Source organism: Rhinolophus sinicus, chromosome 1 (assembly GCF_057876585.1).
Source record: "Rhinolophus sinicus isolate RSI-liver-muscle chromosome 1, RSI-T2T, whole genome shotgun sequence".
Lineage (NCBI taxonomy): Eukaryota > Metazoa > Chordata > Mammalia > Chiroptera > Rhinolophidae > Rhinolophus > Rhinolophus sinicus.
The window spans coordinates 8,781,157-8,806,630 of record NC_142501.1 but is presented as its reverse complement, the minus strand read 5'-3'; the positions used below and the strand labels follow the sequence as shown (position 1 = coordinate 8,806,630).

The 25,474-nt window shown below is 36.8% G+C and overlaps 2 protein-coding genes across 5 annotated transcripts in view; one reads left to right on the top strand and one right to left on the bottom strand.

Annotated features, from left to right (window-relative positions):
- ST13 (ST13 Hsp70 interacting protein) overlaps positions 1-23,370 on the bottom strand; it is a 29,199-nt gene extending 5,829 nt beyond the window's left edge. The window contains exons 1-9 of the mRNA XM_019734498.3: positions 22,858-23,370; positions 18,900-18,957; positions 16,313-16,388; positions 14,326-14,396; positions 10,557-10,623; positions 5,142-5,226; positions 4,896-5,006; positions 2,400-2,502; positions 847-963 (exon numbers count right to left, since the gene is read on the bottom strand). Coding sequence (XP_019590057.1) covers positions 847-963; positions 2,400-2,502; positions 4,896-5,006; positions 5,142-5,226; positions 10,557-10,623; positions 14,326-14,396; positions 16,313-16,388; positions 18,900-18,957; positions 22,858-22,967 — 798 coding nt within the window. The 5' untranslated portion in view covers positions 22,968-23,370. The remainder of the gene's footprint in view (positions 1-846; positions 964-2,399; positions 2,503-4,895; positions 5,007-5,141; positions 5,227-10,556; positions 10,624-14,325; positions 14,397-16,312; positions 16,389-18,899; positions 18,958-22,857) is intronic.
- A 127-nt stretch (positions 23,371-23,497) lies between these two features.
- Positions 23,498-25,474, top strand: part of XPNPEP3 (X-prolyl aminopeptidase 3) — a 56,321-nt gene continuing 54,344 nt past the window's right edge. For 3 of the 4 annotated variants that reach the window (XM_088796315.1, XM_074326453.2, XM_019734494.3), the window contains exon 1: positions 23,498-23,680. In XM_088796315.1, coding sequence (XP_088652441.1) covers positions 23,617-23,680 — 64 coding nt within the window. In that variant the 5' untranslated portion in view covers positions 23,498-23,616. The remainder of the gene's footprint in view (positions 23,681-25,474) is intronic. The other variant, XM_088796321.1, reaches the window with a different exon arrangement.

Here is a 25,474-nt window from a genome sequence, read left to right as displayed (position 1 = left end):
AATCTTACTATTTCTAAATTACAAAATGAAAGTACATGGTTGGTTAGATTACTAAAACTGCCATTACTTTTATTTCCCAGGTTCATCTTTTCTATATTTTCCCTACATAACTCAACAAGAAATACAACTGGAGATTTACTGATTTGTTTTTTGCTATTTTCTTAAAGACAAAATGAAAGGAAATATGCATAAAGTTCACTTATAGCCAGTCATAAAGAAATCAAAATATACAAATATAAAAATTATAAACTAGAATCCCCAAAATCAAGCATGCTTAAAAATATTAAATGACAAAAAATTAGGATGTAATGTTATGATTTAATACAGCTTTACATCCTTTTATTCAACATCAGAAGTAGATGAAAACTGATAGCATCAACGAAAGAAGCTAATGAGAAAAAAAGTAGAAGAAACCTTAAGAACAGCAACAATATTGTAGATAAATTATGGATAACTTTTTTTCTGTATTTTATATAATATGACTTTGTAACGAAAAATAAATAGCGCGAGTCAATTTTAAATAGCTATGACTCCACGTCTGGAATAGGAGGAATCAAAAAATTTAACAAATCAAGGCAAGCATCTTCAAGAAAACAAATAATACTGCCCAGAAAAAATTCCTGATTTTAGGAGGACACAAACATATAAATTGTGAAATATAACATCACTTATGAATTTAAAGACTAAAAGTATCCCCACAAATTAGAGATAATAAAGGGAAGGAAAACTCCTTTGTTGTTATCCTACAAAATGGCATCCAGCAGTAAGAGCCAGGAATTAGAATGAAATCCTAAAAGGTCTAATCTACTCTATTTCCCTTTAATGGTTTAGCTACAGAAACTTTACCCTCTGGGCTCTCTCATGTTCTTCCCGAGCCTTCTTAACCCTTTCCATTCTTTCTTTGATCTCTCGCTCTTCACGTTTCCGCTCATACTTTCTCCGATGTTCTGCAATTTTCTGAGCCTAGAATAAAAAGAGCCACAGAAAAATGTCCTCTCAGAAAGTGGAATAAAATCAACACAAATCTACAGTTTTGTTAAAGAACTACTTTTCTTTGTGGAGAGGTGTTTAATTCAAGACACAGTTCTAAATATTGAGTTAGATTTAACTGGTAGAAAAAGACCTAACGTAACTCAGGCTTTAACAAGTCCACTGTGAAATAGAGGAAAGAGCCTGGGATTTGAAGTTAGATGCATTACAATGAAGTTTAAAATTGCATGACAGTTCCTGTCTGATACCTACCATTGGAAGGTAGAGACTGGGAACACATATACCAGCTATTTGCCTATACCAGTCTAAGTTTCCTCATCCATACAATGAGGGGTAGGAGACCAGAAATATGTCTTATGGAACTGACATAGGATTAAGAGAGAAAATACATGTACCAGACACTAGAACATCATCCATAACAAACATTTGGAATCTATTATTTATTCAGAGAATAAAGTAAATGTGAGCAATCCATATTCAACCATTACTTTATCTTATGATTTTTTTTAAGAACCTCATGTTCTAGAATATCTTTCAAAAACCTTGCCAAGTTAGCACTGATATGAGAAGAAAAAACCAAATGAATCTCTGATAGTAGTAAGTTAATTAAAATTTGCACTATCTTAAAACCTTTGGGAATAAATTCTTTGTAGTGTAACTTCCCACAAAGCTGAAGGATTTACCATTGTACTGAAACTATTTTAACTAACAATTTTAGACAAAATTATTTTATACCAGAATATTCTAGCTTTTGTATTCATTATCATTTTAAAAAGGTTGAAATTTGTTACCTTCCACGGGGTCCTCATTCATGTTTGTTTTGAAGGAGTAGATACCAATTTAATAAGCTAAGGCCCATACAAAGCAATGGTGACAGAATTGTGGTTGAAAATAATAAATACGCTCACAAGAAAGATGTCCCTCTCCGTCCCACCCTCACCCACGTGGAAGGACCCAGGAAGCAGCGGTTCCAGGCGTCCCGCCAATGCATCTGCAGGACCAAGTAAGCACACACCAGGAACGCAGAAACACCCCCTCACTTATGTTTTATACAGTGGTTATATACACCTATGATAAATAAGGACAGACTGGATTCAATCTTGGGTCACATTTTATAGATTTTCTATTTCTTTCCTTACTGTAAAACTAATGCCCTCTTCATTTCTTTTTCAGTTATAATTCTGGAGACTTGGAAACAAATTAACTGAGCTTGCTATAATACAGCATGAAAAATGAAAGCATGCATACCTGAGATGTCCTGAATTGACCACAAACATCAGTGTTTACAGATTACAATTTCTAAATGTTTGTTTCTTTGCATCTGTTTTGCAGGTAAGTTACTGCCAGGGCTAAGTGCTAGAGCTATGGAGCATTAGAGTGTGGCTTTCCCTTTCTCTACTTGAACATACCCTTGGTTGAACTTCTTTCAGCATTGCACTAGCATCTTCATCATAATCCAATTTACAAGCAAGGGCAAGATCGTGGGCTGATTCTTCCCAATGGCCCAGAAGTCTGAAACAGATTTAAACTCATTTTAGGAGCCTTTTACACACATTCACTTATGTAGCATGGTGTCTTTCTTCTTTATTATAAAAAAGGACTGTTATAGAAGAGGTTTAAGTTAAATATTTGAGGTTTAAGTTAAATATTGAACCATAAATTTTCATGAACCAATTCAATTCTTATGACCCACTTTATAAAAATTTGACAAGAGTTTAAATTTCCTCTATGGTTAACTATAAACCTGATCTTCTACTAAAAAATGTTTAAAAACTTCAAGAACAATTAACATGATGTATATTTAACATGCTACCTTCTATGTAAGAGAAAACAATACATGTATACACACTTTATTTGAAAAAAAAAGAGTAAGGATAAATCAGAAACTAAAGGTTGGTGTGGGTAGGTAAGAATGAAGCAGGGGGATAGCTATGGAAATGAGACTTCTCTGGGTATACCTGTTAACTCAGTTTTGACTCTGTAAACATGAAAATGCTTTACATACTTGAAGAAAATTAAATTAGAAAGGGCAGAAACAAAATAACCTCTACACCTGAATGCAAACAGAAATAAAGAGAGGCTAACTGTTTATCACACTGACAACATAAACCACAGAAAAAATTAATTCAAGTAATTTAAAACAGTATTTTGATAGTATATCTTAAATGGGATATAAGTAAGAACTGAAAAAAGATAATTTTTTTTTTAACTTTTATAGAGTATATTATCTTTGAAGTATGGTTTTGAAACAATTTTATGTATATGGTATGATAACAACGTAGGTAAATATAATAGGGACAAAGATTTTGACTCTAGGAGAATAGTGTCAATAAGACAAAATAAAAGGGAAAATATTTAATGTTGAATTTTAATTAAAAATATCGTATAAACTAAAAATTTCCATTTTGCCTTAAAATCATTATTTAAAAATTTTTTTTCTAACTCTGTCCATTGAAATGACGTAAGTAATGATACCCCAGAAGCAATTAACATCTAGTGGCCAAACTTTAGTTTCTATAAATACAATCCCCACTAAAATAAACTATGGTTTCCTGAAGAAATGGTTTGTTCCAAGTCTAGGACAAGCAAAGTACAAGATGAGCTCATGCTGTTGTACCAAAAGGCATAGAAATGCTCAACTACTTACTATGGGGGTCTCAAGAAAATCAACGACAATGCATGAGCTCTCCTGTACCAACAGAGCATTAATAAATTGTATTCCAACCTTTCACCTATATCTTTGACGTGTATCTTCATAATCACTAGAGCTACTTTTTTTGAGTCACCTAAACACAGCTGTCCTAAGTATATCCATCTTCATCTCCACCCATACTTGAAGGACAGCATCTTTTCATTCCACATAAGATGTTAATGTCATTGGACATTTCATCCCCAAGCTACAAATACCCATTTGTATAACATTAAGTTTTGATTGCAGGAATGATTACTAATTTGGGTTAAATTCACCCCTTTATTTTCCCCTTTCTCTAATTATTCAGGTGACTTAGCATTGAGTGATGTAGTATGAGGCTAGTGAATTCCTTCTCCTATAATATATTGGGTGTTTAATGTTAAGTTACAAAAAGAAAGTCTGAAAATAAGAGAAAATTTGTAAGGACACTGATACTAGGTGAGGAATAGAGTGAAGAAATAAAATGGCGTCAGCTTGGTCAATCTTCTAAATTATTAACTTCAAGTGGGCTGAGGCATAAGGAAATGATTATAATTGTTTTAATTGATTCCATGAACTTAAACTTCTGAACTTTCCTGTCCTGCGTCAATACCTGGACACACATCACTGCATTGTGCATTAATGCCTGGATATACATCAAACCTTCAGAATGACCTCAAGAAGAAAATGCTCCACTGTGTAGACCAGAGGACATCTGGAGATTACCATCTTGGATCAATCCAGAGGCTACCAATGTAGAACTGATTCTTCTTAAGAATGTACTTTTTACTCTAAGAACCCTCAGCTTCTCTTTCTCCTTCAGAACACTCTAGGTACTGCTTAGTTGTGTTTCTGGTTTGCAAACCCCCTGAAACCCTTTAATAAATCTTTGTCATTTATTTCTAGACAAAGCCTCCTGACTATTTGTGAGTTTAGTCAACAAAAGCCACTCTCTTTTCTTGGAGATAATTTTGAGAAAAATCCTTTCCTTAAATTTGGCTAAACATGGTTAAAAACCTTAACAGTGGTTTATCTGAATAGAAGGAGTGAAAGAACTTTTACTTTCTTATTTGTTCCTTACAATATTCTCTCAGTTCTTCATATTAAGCATATATACTTATTACTTTGAAATTAAATCCTTAGGCAATTTTGGTTTGTTTTTTTTTTAAGAAAACTTTTTAAATCATCAGATTTAAGTGCAGAATTCTAAAAATAAACAAATTCCATTATTTACCTATGTGCTTTTCCTCGCCACTTGTATGGCTGAGCTGAATCAGGGTTTATTTCAATAGCTCTGTCACAGTCTCGGATGGCAGCATTTGGCTTCTGTAATTTGATGAAGACACTAAAAAATAAGTGTGATATTAAAAAGTATTCATTTAAAACAACACTTTGGGGACTGCCACAGAAGCAATTCTATTTAAATAAACAAGCAGAAAGGATTTATTCACTAGGGGATGCTATTTTGTTTCGTTCTCACCTGGCTCTCTTGGCATACAGAATGGCCAAGCGAGGATTCAGCTTGATGGCATCTGTGAACAAGTCAATGGCTCTCTGTAGGTCACCTAAAGGGAAACAAAGGTTACTGAGAAACAGCCAAAAAATAAAAAATATTAAGAAAAATTGCTGATTTCTCATCCAATTAATCTTTAAAATCCTTCATTTAAAAAAAGAGCAGTTTCTAAATTAATATACAAAACTGGCTCTTCAAAGCAAACTTTTACCAAACTGATACTGAAAATCACTCAAGACAGAGACAATGCCACACTCTTAGTCGGACTCATACTAATTTTTAATTCAGAAAAAATAAATGGATAAAACTGAAAGGATGAATCAATCTTATTTCATTAATTTTCTTTTATCCACTAAATTAAAAGGACAAAATTAAACTTAAAGAAAAAGGTATCCATATTAAATTCACAGGGCTTATGTTCAAAAATTTATTATTTGAATTCACAGGAATGGTATAAAAATTCAAGAAAAGTAGAACTCATAAAACACCATAACCCACATTTTACATTCATTTATTGTATCTATTCAGCTTACTCCTTTATTAGTTCATTCAGTGAAGTCATTCAACAAATAAAACATATTACAGAAGTAGAATAGTTCTTTGCACAAAGTCTAACTCTTGGACAGAGAAAATATGGGGGGGGGGTAAGTTAAACATAGCATTTTAGAGAAATGCCACAATTCACTTTTAAAAAATGTATTTATCCAGTCAGTAAGTGTGTAAAGGACCGTAACAGAATTCATGAAACATGTAGAACAATAGTCAAATATTCAGTTTTACTAGATTAGAGATGTCTATTACAAGTTATTACACTAGGATGTCTAATACGCAACTCACACCTACCATGTTTAAAACTAAACTCTTAATTCCTACCCCATCTCCAAATCCACCCGCCCTCAACCCCATCCCTATATTCCCAATTAAAATAAATGTCTCTTCCATTTAGTCTACTTTAAGAGGTTGGCAAACTTTTCAGAAAGGGCCATATAATTATTGTTGTAGGCAGGCTCTGCATACCATAACCATCACAGCTATTTGACTCTGCTGTTGTAGTGGGCAAGCAGCCACAGATAATACATGAATGAATGGGTATGGCTATGTTCCATTAAATTTTTACAAAAGCAGGAGGCTGTTTGGTAACTACAGGCATGTCTCGTTTTATTGTGCTTCTCTTTATTGCGCTTCCTACGTGCTGCATTCTTTACAAACTGAGGGCAAGACTGTCCACCAACAAAAAGATTACGATTCACTTTATTGCAATGCATTCTTATTCTGGTGCTCTGGGATCCAACCCGCAATGATCTCCAAGGTATGCCTGTACTCATCTCCCTCAAGCCCAAAACGTTGGAGTTATATTTGACTCCCCAATCTAAAGCCTAAATCCTTTTACCTTTACTTTCAAAATATACCCAGAACCTAACTAATCCTCACTTATCACCCTGGTTCCGAGGTTCCCACACTGTACCAATGGGCCACAGGACAGTTTGTTAGCAAGCGACAGGCTCAGAACAGGTCACGGTTTCAACACTGGATCACTACATTCCTTTTGATATCTTTGAAAAACTGTTCTTAGTAGTTTTGATAAAAAGAACTGCAGAGGGGCCGGCCTGGTGGCTCAGGCAGTTAGAGCTCCTAACTCCGAAGGCTGCCGGTTCGATTCCCACATGGGCCAGTAGGCTCTCAACCACAAGGTTGCCAGTTTAATTCCTCGAGTCCCGCAAGGGATGGTGGGCAGCGTCCCCTGCAACTAAGATTGAATATGGCCCCTTGAGCTGAGCTGCCGCTGAGCTCCCAGATGGCTCAGTTGGTTGGAGCGTGTCTTCTCAACCACAAGGTTGCCGGTTTGACTCCCGCAAGGGATGGTGGGCTGTGCCCCCTGCAACTAGCAACAGCAACTGGACCTGGAGCTGAGCTGCGCCCTCCACAACTAAGACCGAAAGGACAACAACTTGAAGCTAAATGGCACCCTCCACAACTAAGATTGAAAGGACAACTTGACTTGGGGAAAAAAAAAAAAGAACTGCAGAAAAATAGATGTGGAACAGGAAATGAGGGTGGCAGTGTCCAATCAGATTCCAAGATTTGAGAAGATGCTTAGTGCCAACATGTATACACAGCTTATTAGAAAACAAACATGGTTAAGAATAAAATTAAACGTTTTCTTTCAATTTGTATGAATTCTTTTTTCAAATAATCAATAACATGTTAGGACAGATATTTATTAAATTGTTTGGACCCAAAGCTATATTATGAATGAAACTAGTAGGCAAATTTTTGGGCTGTGAAGAAGTCCAGGCACTAAGGGCACTGTAATAAACAGAGTTTGGGAAACTTTGCCTTAATCCAAGCCACCATCATTAGCCACCTGGACTACAAAATAAGACTCAATTTCTTTCTTTCCCTCTGTGGGGTCGTGAAAATGCACTTTAGATCTGTTGTGGGGAGTATAACTGATTGAGAATCCCATCTTCTGTGCTCAGGACTACACTTCATAAGCTGCTCCCAGCTAATGACTGAATACAAGGACGCTAAGGCAGCCCATTATTGTGAGATGTGCAGGTCCTCTAATGGGCAACTTTGGCTCCCCAAGATGTGTTCAGAAACACACCCGTAGTTGAAGATTTTTCCAACACAACCTTCCTTCCATGTTTCCTCCATAGGGACAAGACCTACATGACCATCTCACTGCCTTCCCAGACTCCTCTGGCTCTCCTTGCCACCCCACAGGTGATTTTCCTAATATGTCTGGCACATCAACTCATGTTTTATAGCTTATCTCCAATGAATTATTAGGTTGGTGCAAAAATAACTGGGGCTTTTGCAATTATTTTTAACCTTTTAAACCAACCTTTTGCACCAACCTAATAACATACCCTTATTTGCCCGTCCAATCTAATCTACATGAAGTAGCAAGAATAGTCTTTCTCAAAATCAAATTTATGTCACTATGGAACTCCCCTAATCAAAAAATAAAATCTGAAATCCTTAGCATGATCTACAAAGTTCTTCAGCAATCGACCTATCTGTCCTCAGCACTTCCCCACCACCCATCTCCCACACCCAGGCACTTCCCTGATCTCAATTCCACCGCTCTTACCCCTTCACTCACCACATGCCAGCTACACTGGCCTTCCCGCTATTCCTGGAATATGTAATCAACCCACACGCTCTCCCAGTTAGCCTCTGTATTTGTTCTTCTCTGTCTCAAAAGCTCTTCTTCACGTAGCTGGCTCTCTTCACTTTGCCAGATGCTTTCCTGACCACCCTATATAAAATATAGCTTCCATCACTGACTATCCCTTTACTCAGCAATATTTGTCTTCACTGTACTTATTATCGCCTAACATTATATTATAAATTTGTTAACTTTTGTTCCCCAGTAATATATGCAGCCCATGATGTAAAAGAATTTGGGTCTGTTTTGTTTGCCACTATGTCCAGCATCTAAAACACTGCTTGGAGCACGATAAGCCTCTAATTAATATCTGTTGAATAAACATACTAAACTGAAAAAGCATAATTAAAATACTACTAATAATGTGACAGCTGGAAACACTTAGGTCTTACTTAATAAGCGATAATACTTACACCTTAATATTAAGACCAGTACCTTAGTAAGAACAGCACCAGGTACTATTCTAAGCATATTACAGATACTCATGTATTCCTCATGACTCTATTAGGTAGGTACCATTGTGCTTATTTTACAAAGGAGAAAACAAACCAGGCAGAGAGAGTAACTTCTCTAACTTTATCTAGCTACCAAGTGCCAGGCTGGGATTCAAACTCAGGCACTGTGGCTTTGTAAGTCCAGTGTTTATATTCCCGCCTCTCTAAACCCAAGTAGGGCCTGAACCTATAATCCCTGGCTTACAATACTAGTGTGTTTATCCCTTTAGGATATTATACTATAAAATTGCACATGTTCTAAAATTTGAATTCGGTTAAATTTACACACAAACATAGCTTGGAAAGAAATATGGAAAAACAAGAACGTGACTTAGGTGGTGGTGGGAGCTTCGTTTTCATTTTGTTAAATATTGCTTAGTCAATAAGAAAATGAATTTTTAAAAATACATCCAGTTTTCCAAAATAACTGACAAGAATACTACATGACTTGACAGTATGGTACACTAGGATCGTGAGCAAGCTGAAACCTCTCAGCCCTCAGGTTCTCCCATTCATTCATCTGTAAAATGGGAGTAGCATGAAGTTTCAATAACTAAAATCTTAATGAAACATTAAAACATAGTAAAATTGCCAGACATGTAGAAAGCACAAAATAAATCTTAGATGGTAGGGAAATTAAGAATAGATTATAGTGTGGAAAAGGAATGGTCAGGAAGAGAAGTGGCTGGGACCCCTTGATGGGTATGAATTAAAGCGGAAATAGGTAAAGAAGAGCTTTACAGAGAGGCAGTAGAGCATAGGTAAAAAAAACACTGTAGGACAGCGAAGTCTGGCTGGAAAGGAAGGTGAATATTCAAAAGGATGACAAGGTTGGGAAAGCAAAACATGGGATCTGACTCTTGCAGTCTAATGCTATGACGGTCTTCAAAACATAAGTAAAATGTTAGTCGCAGGTTATAAGTAAGGGAGTGTGTTTAACAATAAAAAGCTGTTCTAAGTGAGAATATTCTAGGGAGAGTAAACGATTAAGGCAATTGAAATAGTATAAACATATGATAAGGACCTAAACTAAGAAGGTGGTGGGATTACAAAAAATGGAAGCAAATACCTTTTCTACCTTTATTTCCTTTCAAAAATGAAACTAGTCATCTTCTAAGTCTATGGATGAAGTCCAAACACAAATCAGCATCATACGACAGCATCTATTCAACGATGGCACTGTGACACACTACCACACAGCTACGAAGGGGTTTGCATAAGTGCCCAAATGAGTAACTGATTTCTTCATACTGAATACTCTCAGCACTCTCCCAGGCTGCTATGATTTTCTGCAGAGGATCTAATGTGCAGACCAGAACAGGAGTATTATGCCCATGACGTCATTTGTCATGGGTGCGTGGAAAAAGTTGAGAACCACTGTTCTCATGCCACTTTTCTTGAAAACCTCTCACCTTTTCAAAGCCTCTTCTCAGTGAGAAACATTCAAGGACATAGTCAGAAAAGCAGAGTTTGAGTCACATCAGGATCTATCTATGCCCTGAGGCAGGTAACTGATAACCTGCGAGATTTCAGCCTCCTCATCAATGGGTTAAGGGTTGGGTGGAAAATAGGACACTTTCTTCTCCAGTATAAGATACTCAATAAATTTAAGTTCCCTTCCCATTTCCCACTATTTAATAGCTACTGCAGTAAAGAAGACAATATTCAGAATAGCACAGAAATGTAGCGAAGAGTAAGGAAAAAGTCACTCACCATCATTTAGGGCATCAATGGCAGCCCCTTTTTTATCATTTGCCTGATCCATCATCTCCTCGGTTATCTAGGGGAAAATTCAAGGCAGACTTAGAAGTAGCAGAGAGAACAAACAGAAGAAAGCAATTTGACTATGTTAGGTATGGGGTAGTCACAACCCCCATTTTCATTGATTCTTCTCCAGTCTCCAGGGAGCAGAGAATAATTATGATACCTGATTAGTAAGAAATAACAAAGAATGACATTTAATCTTTTATATGAAACAATAAAATTTACTCCCTACATTACCTTTGCTTCCTTCCATCCCAACCTAAGTAGACTGTTCTGCTCTTGTCCTACCAACTTCTTTCTAGTTATTCACAAATATTAAAACTCTATCTCCTCATAAGAAGTAACTAAAGCTAGCTCCTTTCAGGCTTGAATCTTCAGAGAATATCTCATCCTTTTGTTTCAACAAACACTGTTGAGTATGTTAGACAGAACAAACACGGTAAAAGATGCTGACAGCACAATGATTAATAACAAAAACTTGAAACAAATATCTTATCTAAAATGGAAAGTTAAGAAGCAGTTTATTTAACAAAAGGAAATAAAATCCACCCTATCACCACAACTGTGTAAAATATTACTGGCTGATTTAAAATATTACTGGCAGTGCTGGTTAACTCATTAAGAAAACAATTGATAGGTTTAAGAATCAGAAGGAAAATATCAAATCGTCTGTATTTATATTTACTTAGAAAACCCAATGAAAAGGACAAGTTATTAGATCTACTAAAACAATTCAATAAAGTTCTCAGAAATAAGAGCAATACAGAAAAATCCAAAGTTGCTCCACATCAGCAAAAATCAATTATAAAATCTAACAGAACAACATACCATTCTAAGATCACACAAAACTTTCATGGGGGGAAAAGGAAAATCCTATTAAAGGACACTAGATACATACCATGTTCATAGAAACATTACTTTGAATATTTCAACCTATCCCCAAGTTACTCAATAAATTCAAAACAATTCTAACAAAGTCCTACAAATTTCAGACAAACTTGAAAAACTTTTAAAAATAACAAAAGAAGAAACACTTTACCAGATAGTAAGACATCCTACAAAGCCAGGGTAACTAAAAAAATAAAAAACAGACACCAACTTTGGTTTATGGCAACATGGTGCACATGATACCCTGAACAAGTCTAAAAACACTTTTAAAAACCATCTTTCACCTGAGAATACAGAAACCCTCAAGGAATAAGATCAAATGAAGGCCTGAAATCCAGCTCCATCTGCTTCCAGTGCGTGGCAGGTGTCAAAACTGGTGACCTTGCAATTCTGTTTTTGAAGGCAGTGCCAGGCACATGAAAGTCTAGATTCAGAAGAAAAGAATGTATGTTGTCTAACCAGACACTCTGCAAAATAAATCTGGAATCCCAAATGCCTGTACCTGCAAACATAACGGTAAACCAAAAATAAACCTATCCCAAAGAAAGGGACAGTCAAGTAGAGAGAAGAAAACAAATGTCCTCTGTAAACTCATAATCACAAGCCAATCTTTCCAGCAGAATTCACATTACATATGTAGTTTAAACAACAAAAAACAATGCTGAGAATTTAGTGATCCTTGAGTTGGCAGAGCTAACTAAGTCTTGATGGAAGCAAACATATTCCTCCTTGGAGGTACATGCCTTCTACCCAGGCCTCAAAAACTTTCCACAGGCAGTTTCAAAGAACTCATAGTTAAAATAACACACACACACACACACACACACACACAAACACACACACACGCACACTCCAAAGTTAATGAGCAAGAGTCAGGAAAAATAACAGAAGAGTTAGACCAGCAAAAAGAGTTCGACAAACAATTTAATGTGTTTAAGAGAATAAAAGCAACTTCTGAAAATGAGTAAGGATCAAGATTTATAAATAGCCAACTGGACTTTACAAATTCGAACATCAATGGAACAAAGAAAGCATACATAATTCAGTAGAGTGATAGAGATGGAACTTAATAGTGAAAAAGTCTAATATGTATCTAACTAGGGCTCCAGAATGACAGTAGAAGAGCATGGGGAAGAGGCAATATTTGAAAGAAATACTAGTTGAAAATGTTCCAGAGCTAAAGAAAGTGAACCAACCTACAATTTAAGAGGCCCAATATATCCCAAGTAAGATAAATAAAAAGTAGTATAAATCCAGACACAATGAAGTGACACAGCACAACCAATAAACAGAATACATAATAAAAATATTCCTTTTACAAAGAGTGACAAAAAGTACTTAAATCTGTTCTCAAAGATGCACAAGATCTTTATGGAGAAAATGTTAGTAGGTTATTGAAAATGCTAAAAGACCTAAAAATTAGACAGATACCACATTCATGGATAGTTCAATAGATGTATGTTTCAATAGTAGATGTATGTTCTCCCTAAATTGATTTAGATTTAATACAATTTTAATAGGAAAATAATATCCTAATTTTTTAGGAAGAGACTTGACAATTTGATTCTAAAATGTATATGGAAGAGCAAAGGGCCAAGAACAGCCAAAATACTCCTAAAATGTTGGGTCTTTGCCTTACCAGATAAGATGTAGTATAAAGCTATGCAAGACAATGTGTCATTAGTACATGAGAAAAATTGGAGATATAGGACAAGAGATCACCAAACACACCTACACATGTATGGAAACATGGCTGAGGAAAGGAATTCTTCAGTAATGGTGCTGACAGGTAGACTAAAGGTTAAACGCTAAATGCATAAATTTGTAGAAAGAGAAAACAATATATTACAATTATAACCTTGAGATAATAAAGCATTATATAAAACAATTATTAATTTAACTGTATCAAAAGATTGTTTATGACTAGCCACCAATTAGTAGGAAATAATTGGTGCACATACAGAAAACAAAACTATTAGTATCTAGAATATAAAATGAAATATAAACCAATCAGAAAAAGACGACCCAGAAAAAAAACAGGAAAAGTCAGAATAGGACTTCAAAAATACCTGTGAATGACTAATAAACATTAAAATATGCTCAACTTCATTAGAAATCAGGAAAATGCAAATTAAAAGCCACAAAGAACATAGCATTTCAAATAGTAAGACAGGCAAAGATGAAATCTGACAGTATCAGGTATTGGTAAAGATATGGACCAACCTTTTAAGCTGCTATTACATTATAGCACTTCTCAAGCTTTTTTACGTCATCAACCCCCAAAGAGCCTTTTTAGACATCTTTTTCTTAATTCTCACCCCCTCCATTTTAATAGCACAGATATACAGCACATATGTGAATGTGTTATGACCCTATGGAAGACCACTAACTATTGTAATATCCACTTTTTTTCAATCCCCCCTCCTAAGAACCAATTTTCACCACCTTGAGGGCAGTATCATCCCTGTTGTGACAAAACCATTTCGGAAAACAACCTGGCATTAGACATCCCATTAACAGACAACTCCATATGTAGATATAAATATTAGGGTAACTCTATACTCTAAAGAGCAGTCAAATCAGATGTAAACGAAAAAGGCAGGTAAAAAGAAAATACCAAGAATTTCAGAGATTGTTACAGAGTATGATTAAAAATAACAGAAATTTTCACAAATATCTTCAGTAGTAAAATAAAATGTTTGCCTAAAAGATTTAAGTTGGAGAAAGATTTAGTATGTGCTTCTCCTGGAAGAATTATGTCATAAAACCACTGCAATAGGCAGGACCTTCACATTCCTTACAACAAGCAGAACTAAACCTTCGACCTTACCTCTGCATTTTCATCTCCCATTTCTTGAGGTGCATCAGTGTCTGGTTCAATCACACCTTCATTGTCAATTTCTGCCAAAGTTAAGAACATGACACATATGGCTATTAAAAACTAATGAACTGGGAGGCCAGTTGGCTCAGTGGTTGAAGCGCAGGGCTGGTAACACCAAGGTCACCGGTTCGATTCCCACATGGGCCAGTGAGCTGCACCCTCTACAACTAGATTTTAAAAAAACACACAAAAAAACGACTTGACTTGAGGCTGAGCTGTAACTTCCACAAGTAGACTAAAAATGACGACTTGACTTGGAGTTGAGCTGCGCCCCCCACAACTAAATTGAAAATGACTTGACATGGAGCTAATGGGTCCTAGAAAAACAAACTGTTCCCCAATATAAATTAAAAAAAAAAAAAAAAATCAAAGGGAGCAGTTGGGTTCTGGGAAAAAAAACAAAACAAATGAACTGTGGTAGGTTCAACTTATGAACTGAATATTTTACATTATGTTAATTTAATTTAAACTGATGCATTGTCAAATAGTACCCTATTAAACACAACTTTATTGTTTTGGTAAGACTACATTTCAACTGTTGCATTATGTAAGTATTTATTATCGGATTGTAGTGGCAATGTCGGCAAGTGCATAGTGTCTAGTAGTACACACAGACACACCATTGACTTACTCAGTTTCAAATATCTTGTTCAACATACCAATGTTTTGTAATGTTTTTTAAAAATGTTTTATGCAGATAGCAGAAGTTACAATGATACTATGATGTAGATCATGATGAAATATTTAATTTTGTTACAATTATATTTGTTTTAAAAAATAGTATGGATAAATTGTAAATTTAAAATAAAGGCATACTACTGATGCAAAATCAAGCCCCAAAGCTAACACACTTTATCCAAAAGAGTAAAGACAGAGACTGGAAGGAGGTTATGTCGTAAATTTCATGATGGACAACTGTAATCTGCTACAGCAAAACAAAACAACTGCTGCATATAAAAAAAAAAAAAAACACATAGAAAACATTTTTAGCAAACAGTGAATTTGATAAGTTTATTCTTAACAATCAAAAAAAGAATGAAAAATGTGCTACCTGAAATCAGAATTAACATCCAACAAAATATTTTATCTATTTTTAATAGAAACTGAAGTTGTAGCTTCCTCTAATTATAAAACAGCTTGATTCATGCACAAAAACTAAAGTGTCTTTAGGTGGAGACTTGGTAAAAACAATTATAGTTATGGAAACTGTTATAAAATTATAAAACTAGAGAAGATATTTTATAAAAAGTGAAAGATCTTCTTAATTAAGCCCCCAAAGAAGCCCTTTCTAATATCAAGTCAACTGACTCAAAATTTGAAAAACTGCAAGACAGGTTCTGTGAATTAAGAGATTGCCCAGTTAATAACTGGAGTATATAATTCCAGTCTCAAAAGACTTCCAAATTTACGAAAAGATTTATTTTATCAGTTTTGCAGTCTTAAAAAATAAGAAAAACCCCACCAAACTGATGGTATAGATATCAATTCTTCTAAAATGAACCAGTTTTATCAACATGGAAAATAAATTTTTGGTACTGGAAAACTTTTACGTTATGTTTAGAACTTGGGTATGTGACTCAACTTTTCAAGTACAAATTTCATGAAGTCTGAATACAGATCAAGTTCTTCCAACAAAAATGTAGCATCTACATTGAGATGGGCTAGAAGTGTAAAAATACACTCAGGATTTTGAAAAACTTAGAATAAGGAAAATACCTCAATTTTTCCATATTGACCAAATGATAAAATGTTAGTATCTTAACTATTAGCTTATTATTTGAGTTAATTTCACCTGTTTAATTTTTTAAATGTGGCTACTAGAAAACTGTAAGTTTCACATGTAGCTCACATTACATTTCTAATAGATAGCACTAAATCAGTAAAAATCAACACAGGATCTTATGATGTTATCAGGTACAAACTACCATCTCCTCACCTAGATCACTTTCCTCACTTGATGGTTCATCTGTCTTTATGTTTTCCTCCGCCTTCTTACTATCTGCTTTTTCTTCCTAGCAAAGGGAAGGCAAACAAAACTATCAGTATTTAGTAACACACCCAGTATTGATACTAATTTACAAATTTATATATAAACGGTTCACATACACATGTATTTCATGTATGCTTCCTTTGTTTCGCTAATCGAGTTATAGTTTTGTTTTCATTTTGCTTTTAAAGTTAAATATAGGTCCAGTCACTCATCCAAACATTTTAGACAGTAAGTTTCAGGATTTAAAATATTTTGGATTTTAGGAAGCTTATATGATGCATATACCATATGTTATGTAACACCCTCAACAGGCACTACAATTCACAACTCTCCATAATCAAACACATTACTATTTCAGGAAAATAAAGTTTGAGTATTCATAATAAGTGGGATTAAGACTATAAATAGCCTATGTTGCTCAGATGTTTTACTGCCAAACAAATTTACTAAAAATCTTTCCATTTTCAAGAGTTTTTCAGTTTGGGAATTGCAAATAAGGGACTATACAACTGTTAATACACAAATGATGAAAATTCAAAGACTTTAAAGAACACACCCAAATTTCCTTCCCATCCTATAAGTAACCAGTGTGGTTTATATAGCCCATTCTTGATATTCTCTATAAGACAACTCTGCACTTTTGCCTTTTCCATTTAACAATGCTGATTATCTTAGAGAATATACCATGATCACTCTACCTAGATCTATTCATTCAACTAACAGTTTATCACAAGTTATATAACCAGTTACTTAGGTTGCTACTCTTAAAAATTGGAATCACAAATTTCCAGGTATAAAATAAACAAGTCATAGGGATGTAATATACAGCATAGGGAATATAGTCAATAATATTGTGACAGCGTGGTATGGTATCAGATGGTTGCTGGACTTAAGACTTATCATGGTGATCACTTCTTTAGCTACATAAATGTTGAATAATTATGGTGTACACCTGAAACTAATGTAATATTGTATATGTTAGCTACACTTTAATAAAAACATCTTTTTAAAAATTTGAATCAGAGTCCCCTTATTACAAAATATTTCTTGAGTCCCTATCACATGCAAGATGCTAGATGCTTTAGCATATACTGAGTAAAAGACTAGTCATAATTCTCAATCAGAATATTTTTATTAAAAAAAATTTTTAGCAGGTAATTTTGCCTTCATACATGTTTATCACATGGCAAAATATCCTATCTAGGGCTCAGAAACTAAACTCTGACAAATGACTCATCTAAAAAAAAGAACTACTTTTGGTGCTTTTACTTAACTTCTTTCATTTCACTTGTTCAAAGATATAACTTTTAGTTTCATATCCAAATAGATAAAACTTCTTTAGGATTCTAAATAATAAAACAGCAAATTTTCTTAATTTAAGACAGCTAATCAGAAAACTTGGGAAAAAATTCTGAAGGGAGCATTCTTAAGAGTTTATTTCCCCAACTCCCATCTCTAAAACAACTACTGACAACCACCACTGGAGTTTACACACCCATTGGGCAAATATGCTAAAGCAACACCATGAATCACACTCAGAAATTGCCCTCAGGTGATAGGGTAGGAAAAAACTGACAATTACTGATTTGGGCTATCTGTTCATTTACTTTGCAAATATTAATAAAGTACCTACCATACATAATACACTGCGCTAGATGCTAAACATACAAAGGTCTGACAATTAAGTTCGTGAACTTGTTGCAATGATGTTGCTAATTTTTTAGTATCAGAGGGATCATTCATTATGAATTTGTACCAACTGGACAGGTAACCAAGTTTACCATTTGGAAGTGCTGAAAAGGCTGCATGAAAAAGTTAGACAACCTGAACTTTTCGCCAACAATTCATGGCTCTTGCATCACGACAATGTACCAGCTCTCACGGCACTGTCTGTGAGGGAGTTTTTAGCCAATAAATAACTGTATTGGAACCCCCTCCCTACTCACCTGATCTGGCCCCCAATGACTTCTTTCTTTACCCGAAGATAAAGGAAATATTAAAAGGAAGACACATTGATGACATTCAGGACATCAAGGGTAATACGACAACAGCTCTGATGGCCATTCCAGAAAGAGTTCCAAAATCGCTTTGAAGGGTGGACTAGGTGCTGGCGTCGGTGCATAGCTTCCCAAGGGGAGCACTTCGAAGGTGCATGTAGTGATACTCAGCAGTGAGGTGTGTAGCACTTTTTCTAGGATGAGTTCACGAACTTAGCTGTCCGACCTCGTACAACGATGACAACTACAGACTACAAGTGCTCACAATCACAGAGCTTACCGCCTACAAGGCATGTACACATATAGCCCTGAGGCTCATTTATTCTAAAACATAGTTAATATTCAACCCCAAATTCTCAGTTTTTCAATTAGATCCCAGGTATTTGATGTCCAAATAGAAATTTCACAAAGATCTTATTTCCAAGTGATCTTGGGGGAAATCAGGAGTGGTAATTTGAGAGAAGCCATTGAAAAACATTCCAAAGAAACCTTGTAGTACTTTATCACTAAACATACAAATAAAATTCATAACTTACCTTGATATTTTCTTCTGATTTAGTTTTATGAATAGCAGGTGGTATTTTACCGCCCATGCTTGAGGAAGATGAGAAAAAAAGACATTTATTTAAAAAACTTAAATTCACTAAGCCAAGCAACATTTATGCTGAAAAATTACACATTATTTAGGTGATTACCTTTTCAAACCTTTAAGAGTAAACTCAATTAATTTGAATGCTTCCGTATTATTATAAGTAAGTTTTTTTCAGCTTAAAATTTTATTTATTTTTGAGCATATGGGTTCATGAAAATCCAACCCATTCCTTGCTTTAATAAGTCTAATAAACATAATTATAGAGCTTCCCTGTGCCCATTCCCAGAGGAAAAGGAAAAGAGGCAGAGAAACATGCAATGACACAATTTGAACAAGTTGTTAATTTAGAATTCAGTAGATATATTAAAATCCAAACATCACATTTGACATTTAGTAAGAATGAACTTAAAAAGGCAGTTTAGGAAATAATTATGAAGTCATCATACAATTCAAAATGTTTGTTTCCTCTGATTGCGATCTACAAGGCTCCTCTTGCTTATATTCACATGCTCCTCACATTATAGATTTTCTCCTTATCCCCTCTAAACTTCATCCACCAGTACTTCCTCTTGGCCTTGGCAAGCCCTTTCCCCCCAAAATATTCCAGGGCAACATCATAAATTATATACAGGTCCTCATGTCATTTCATTATAACGATGACGAAATATTGTAGGAATTTAACTCTTGTTCTTATCAATCAGCCTATGGTAAAACTGGTTTCATTTCTTGCAGTTCACTTAAAGTCGCAGAACCTATTGACGTTAATTGAGGACTTACTGTATAAAAAACTTTAAAACAAGGAAAAGACTGTGAAAAATTAGTGCTATATGCTCCACTTGGGATAGACGCTAAAGGGTATGGGCTACATGCAACACTGCAATGACTAAAATGTCCAGTGGATTAAGCGCACTCCACAATAGTGAAAGCCAGAGGTCACAAAGACTTAACTAAAATTTGCCTTAAAAAAAAAACACAAAAAAACAGGCACAATTTTTATGTAAAACAAGGAGCTATATTAACTTGGAAAACAGAAAGGAACCTACTTTAAACATCCTTAAGTGTCAATTCTTTATAACTAAACAATCATTTCAGTTGGGTGGAATTTCTGGACGTAGGGTACGTACATATTGGATTTAAATGAATATTGGTTTTCTTAGGTCCTTCTTTTACGAATTTACACTTCTATTACCAGTGTATATGAATTCCAGTTGTTCCACACATTGGCTAACACTTAGCTTACTGCCCATCTTTTAAATTATTCGCTATTTTGATAGGTGCATAGTGGTACCTCACTGCAGTTGAGTCCCTTTATATGCATTTATTGGCCATTTGAATAGCCTTTTTTGTAAAGTTCAACTCTTGTCCAGCTTTCTATTAGTTTGTCTATCATATTCATCGGTAAGTGTTCTTCGTATATTCTGCATACGATCCTGGTCAGTTTTACACGTTGCAAACTATTTCCTTCCACCCTGCAGCTTGCCTTCTCAATGTTATCTTTTGACGAAGCCAACACGAAACAAAAGTATAAACGTAAAATAGCAAATGTAATTAAAAAACAAGATTTAGAATTTCTTATAAATGTGCACTTTTCCCATCCTTTTTAATGTTATAGTTACAAACAAAAACAAAACAAAAAAACCCTTCAGTTACTTAGAATCTTTAATAAGGAAAAAATGGCTCCCATATGCCAGTTAAGTAAATCAACCAATCATTACACAATCTAAAACATCTTAGCTTGCATTCAGCAAAGCAAGATGATTTAATAATAAGGAACAGGCCTATAAACACGACAGAATTCTTTAAAATTCTACAGGAAAACTACTTTTCAAAAGAACACAGTAATCAAATACTGGTTCTTTGCTGTTAAATTTTAATGAAGACACCAGGCTTCTTAAGCTGTGTTTTTCCTGTTTCAAAATGCAGCATCCAGGAATGTATGTAGGGTGACATCCAAACACAGTCCTAACAGTCTAACTTATGTTAAAGCTTCAGAAAGTGACATTCCTGCCAAGAAATGTATTAAATTAAATCTAATCCTGAGGAAAGATCAGACAAACCCAAATTGAGGGAAATTCTACAAAATAACTGGCCAGTAATCAAACTGCCATGGCCATGAAAATCAGGGAAAAAAACTGAAGCAATGTTTCAGAAAGAAGGAAATGAATAAGAGACATGACAATGAAATGCAACATGTAATTAGGAGGATTAGATTAGATTAATGCAACAGTAATTTGTTTCCCGAGTTTGATGGTTGTATTGAGGACTGTCTTTGTTTGTAGGAAATACACACTCTATGGTGTTGGGGGAACAATATTGAGAACAGTTCAGGATAAAAGTTCTTTGCACTGCACTTGCAATTTTTCTGCAAGCTAGAAGTTGTTCCCCCCAAAATAGAAAAATTTTAAATTTGGGAGGAACACAGGAAGTTTTGGTTATAAGCTGGATTTAGAGTTTCTCACATTCCAAATTCTAGTTAACTATGGAAAATAATGCTCCTTCATAGCTACAAAAATTTCATTTAATGCTTCCAAGGTTTAAAACAAGCTATTAATAGTTCCCCGCCAAAAACTGCAAATTGGACTTGTCAGTACAGGTTTTTAAGTTATCAAGTAGAGCTGGTGCAGACCTTCCTCATGTGGGATCACACAAGACCAGTTATACTTCTCCTAAGTCGGTGACATTCAATCTACTTTGTGCTATAGTTACGTAGGCACATTTACAAAATAACAAAAAACAAAAACTGGGTGTAGATAGGAAACTGGAGGGGAATGTAAAGACTGAGCAATCTCTTAAGAGGAAAAAATTATACCATCACAGACAACGTTGATAGATTTTTAACTGAAGTTTATCCCTGAGAACAAGCTTGTTGGAAGAAATATTCTTTCAAATGTTTGGTAATCACGGGTTCATGTTTCCCTATAAAAACACTAAAATAAACATCAACGTTTAGGGTGTTACCTCATATGAGTTACACTGCTCCACACTGTCGCTATTTATCACCACAAGGTGCAATTTGTATGTCATCTCCTTTAAATGCTCTACCAATAGTAGTGATTTTTAAAAGTCATTTCGGGGAAGTTCTCCTTTCTCCCTTAAATTCCCCTTTAATGTGTGGAATATTAACCTCTATTATACGTAAATATCAAAACTAATTTCTGTATTTATTCTTCTGTATCCCTAAATAAATTGTGCTTAATCCTGTTTCCTACCATCTGGCACAATGCCTATTTAATTAATTCCGTGCACGTAGGGAAGTACTCGAGTTAAAGGTAAGATTAGACCATGGAAACATCCCTGTCCTTGAAAAATCATTTTTCTTAGTGTTTGGAGTGATGGCACTGCTGCCACGGAGGTATACGTGATCCCCAAAATAATTCTACGCAGTTAGAATCGCTATACGTTTGAAGATAATTAAATACAGCTATGATTTTTATAACTTATTAAATAAGTTATTGTTACAACACTATTTAAAGACAGGACGTAAAGGAGCTGCCGTGTGTCCCTGCAACCTAAGCAGGACACCAGAGATTTAGAGAAAAACAACTCCATGCGAACGCCAAGTCTTGTAACACTTCCCCCTCCCCGCTCCCGCGCCTGGCGCCCAAGTCCCCGCAATCATCCGCATTTATACTTCGCCCAAGACACACCCCTGGCGACCTCCGGGTGCAGAGACTCAGCGCTGCCTCGTCCTTCCCCGCCTCTATACGAAGCTACCCGACCCAGCATTAGCCCCTGGAAGTCGCCTTCCTTTCCAAGCCAGAAAGCGAGCCACAACGAGGCGACTACTCCGCCGGCCCTCGTCGCGAAGCCGCCCACCCATCTGCCCCGCGCCATCTCCGGCCTAGCTCCCCCTCAGCGTGTCCCTCTTCCCGCCCCCAACGGTCTTCCGGCCCGGGTCTCACCTCTCCACCCACTCCCTCAGGAAGCGCATTTCTTCGGTGTGCAGAACGCTCGGGTCCTGCTTACACATTTTCACGAAGGCCCGAAGCTCGCTCACTTTGCGGGGGTCCATGGTCGGGAAGCGGCGGGAGGCGGCGGGCGCGGCTGAGGCTGCAGCCCGATTCCAGGCCTGGGCACCAGCTCAGCGTGACCGTGTGGGAGGGGGCGGCTGCCGCGAGGCCGAACAAACTAGAACCTCCCTAGTCGCTGGCTCCGCCCACCAACGGTCTCGTGACCCCGGGTCCTTCGCCTGTTCATTCCTGCTTTCTTCACCTCTGCTCCTGCGCACTGCCTAGAACCTTCTAGAAGTGTGGCTGTTCGTGCCGTTGCCTGCTGCTGTACGCACGCTGATAGTCTGAACTCTGAATCTGTTTTCTGATTGGATCAACCTACACGGTGCCTGAGAGGAGGCGGGAGCTATCAGCCCCTGCAGGGTGTCACTTAGAATCAGATATTCTGTGAGCGTGACATTAAGTAGAACATGACGTCATGACGCCAAAAGGGCCAACCGGCTGAGCAGTGGTCAGAGCTCTGGCGTGATGTCAGCATTTTGCGCCACCGTGGGAGGAAAGCCCGGGGGGGGGGGGGGGGGGGGGGGGGGGGCCGGCGCCACCGGAAGGGGAGGGGCGCTTGGCCCGGTATCCTGGCGACACAGCCCTGCGGTGCCCGGGCTTCTCCGGCCCTTTTCCTCCTTTGCTTCCTGACGCGTGAGCGAGACCATCATGCTGTGGTTACGCTCAGCAACTAAGCTGGTTCCCGCCATAGCAAGTGCCCGCAGCCTCTCAGGTCAGACTCACCTCCACTGTGTCCCCTACGGGGCTTGCTCTCTGAAAAGCCTGAGGCGCCCCAGAGGGATCCAAGTTGGTCTCAGGCGGTCGCTGGTTCGGCGGACCCTTCTGCTGGGGCCTCCACTCCCAAATCCTCTGTGAGCTCGTCGGATTTCTTCTTTACCTGCTGCTCCTGGGGAAGGGTGGGCCCTGGGTTCTCTCTACCGTTGAGGTATTCTGGGAAGCTGAAATGACAGCAGAGAGAGCGTGCCACCCCCGGAGGGGCTGTCTTCAAACTTACTGGGCCTCCCAGGAGTTGTGTCAGATCACACTTGATTAGGTGACAACGTGTCTCACATCAACTAGCTTTTGTTTCTGTTAGGTTAACCTAAAATCCTGTTTTCGTGTTTTCAGAGTTGACTTGAGAACTGGGTCCAGAATGTACAAGAACCATGTTTAGTAACACAAATCCTTTGAGCAGTTCCTCTCAGAAGAGGTAATGTTTGGAAATACTCCTCGGGCTTTTTATGTCTGCAAGCCCCGTTGTAAAGACAAGATGAAAGAATCCAGGAATAAGGGAGCCTATTTTTTTTAGGGTGTATTCTATCCCCGGCAATTAATCTGATAAACAAAGCTTGATGGATGAAAGCTGAATCATCTGCCTTACAGGTGGATCTGCTATTGGATCACATTTCAGTGTTTGGGGCCAACGTGTAAACCAGAGCATATGGTATTTAACATCAAATAAATGTTGGCATATGTTTCTTATGTTGGTATAATTGGAATTATTGAAAATGGAATGGTAATTAAGTCAAGGACTTACTATACTTGCCCTAAGAAAAGAAAAGAAAAAGTAACCATTTTACAGTGCACAGACCTTGCTTTTCAGTTCTAATAGTTAAGCTGCCGAAAGCTGTCCCGCTCCATAAAGTAAGTGAATAGGTGAATAGATGTGCAATTAGTCCTAATAACAGAAGCCACAACCTATGATTTAGATCTGGAGCCATCCTTTACTTATGACTTTTTTTGGCGGGGGAGGATTTGTTGAGGCTTTGTGTAAAATCTGTTTAATCAAGATTTAGGACTAGATACCATTATACACAGCAAGATATTTGAAAAATACATTCATTGTGCTTCACTTTGCTTCAATGGAATAAGTAAATTTAACCACCTCTTATTATACAGAGGGTGCCAAAAAAATGTATACACATTTTAAGAAAAGAAAAAACTATTAAAATTGTAATACTGAATATATACCAATAACAAAAGATGAATACAAGTCACATTTGACTTCTGCAATTACAAGAGGTGCTCAAAGTGGTTACCATCAGTGTCCAAATACTTCTGATTACAGCAAACTACTGCTTGAGCAACGTTGACCTAAGTGTCCACTTGGATACATTTTTTTGGCACCGCCCCCCCCCCCCCCCCCCCCCCCCCCCCCCCCCCCCCCGTATATAGATAGCTTTTTGAATGAATGAGTGCTCTCCTGGGATTTTCACAAGTCCAATAAGTTAGGGCAGATATCCTCGTATTACTGATGGGGAACTGAGATTAACACAGGATCACAAGTAGCAAGTCAGGAATTGCAGCTGTATGATTGTGGTGGTCTAGTCCTTTTTCTGTTACACCACTAGGTCTCACTCTGGCTTAGAGTCCTTTGGGGAACTTTTTATTGAGCCAGAAAGAATATCTTCATTCAGTTACCTTTGAGTTAGTAGTCATTGTCGATGAATCTCCACTTCCCTGGAGTTGCTCACAGTCTACTCAGGAGTGACAGACAACAGACAAATGACGGTAGAGCAAAGAATGG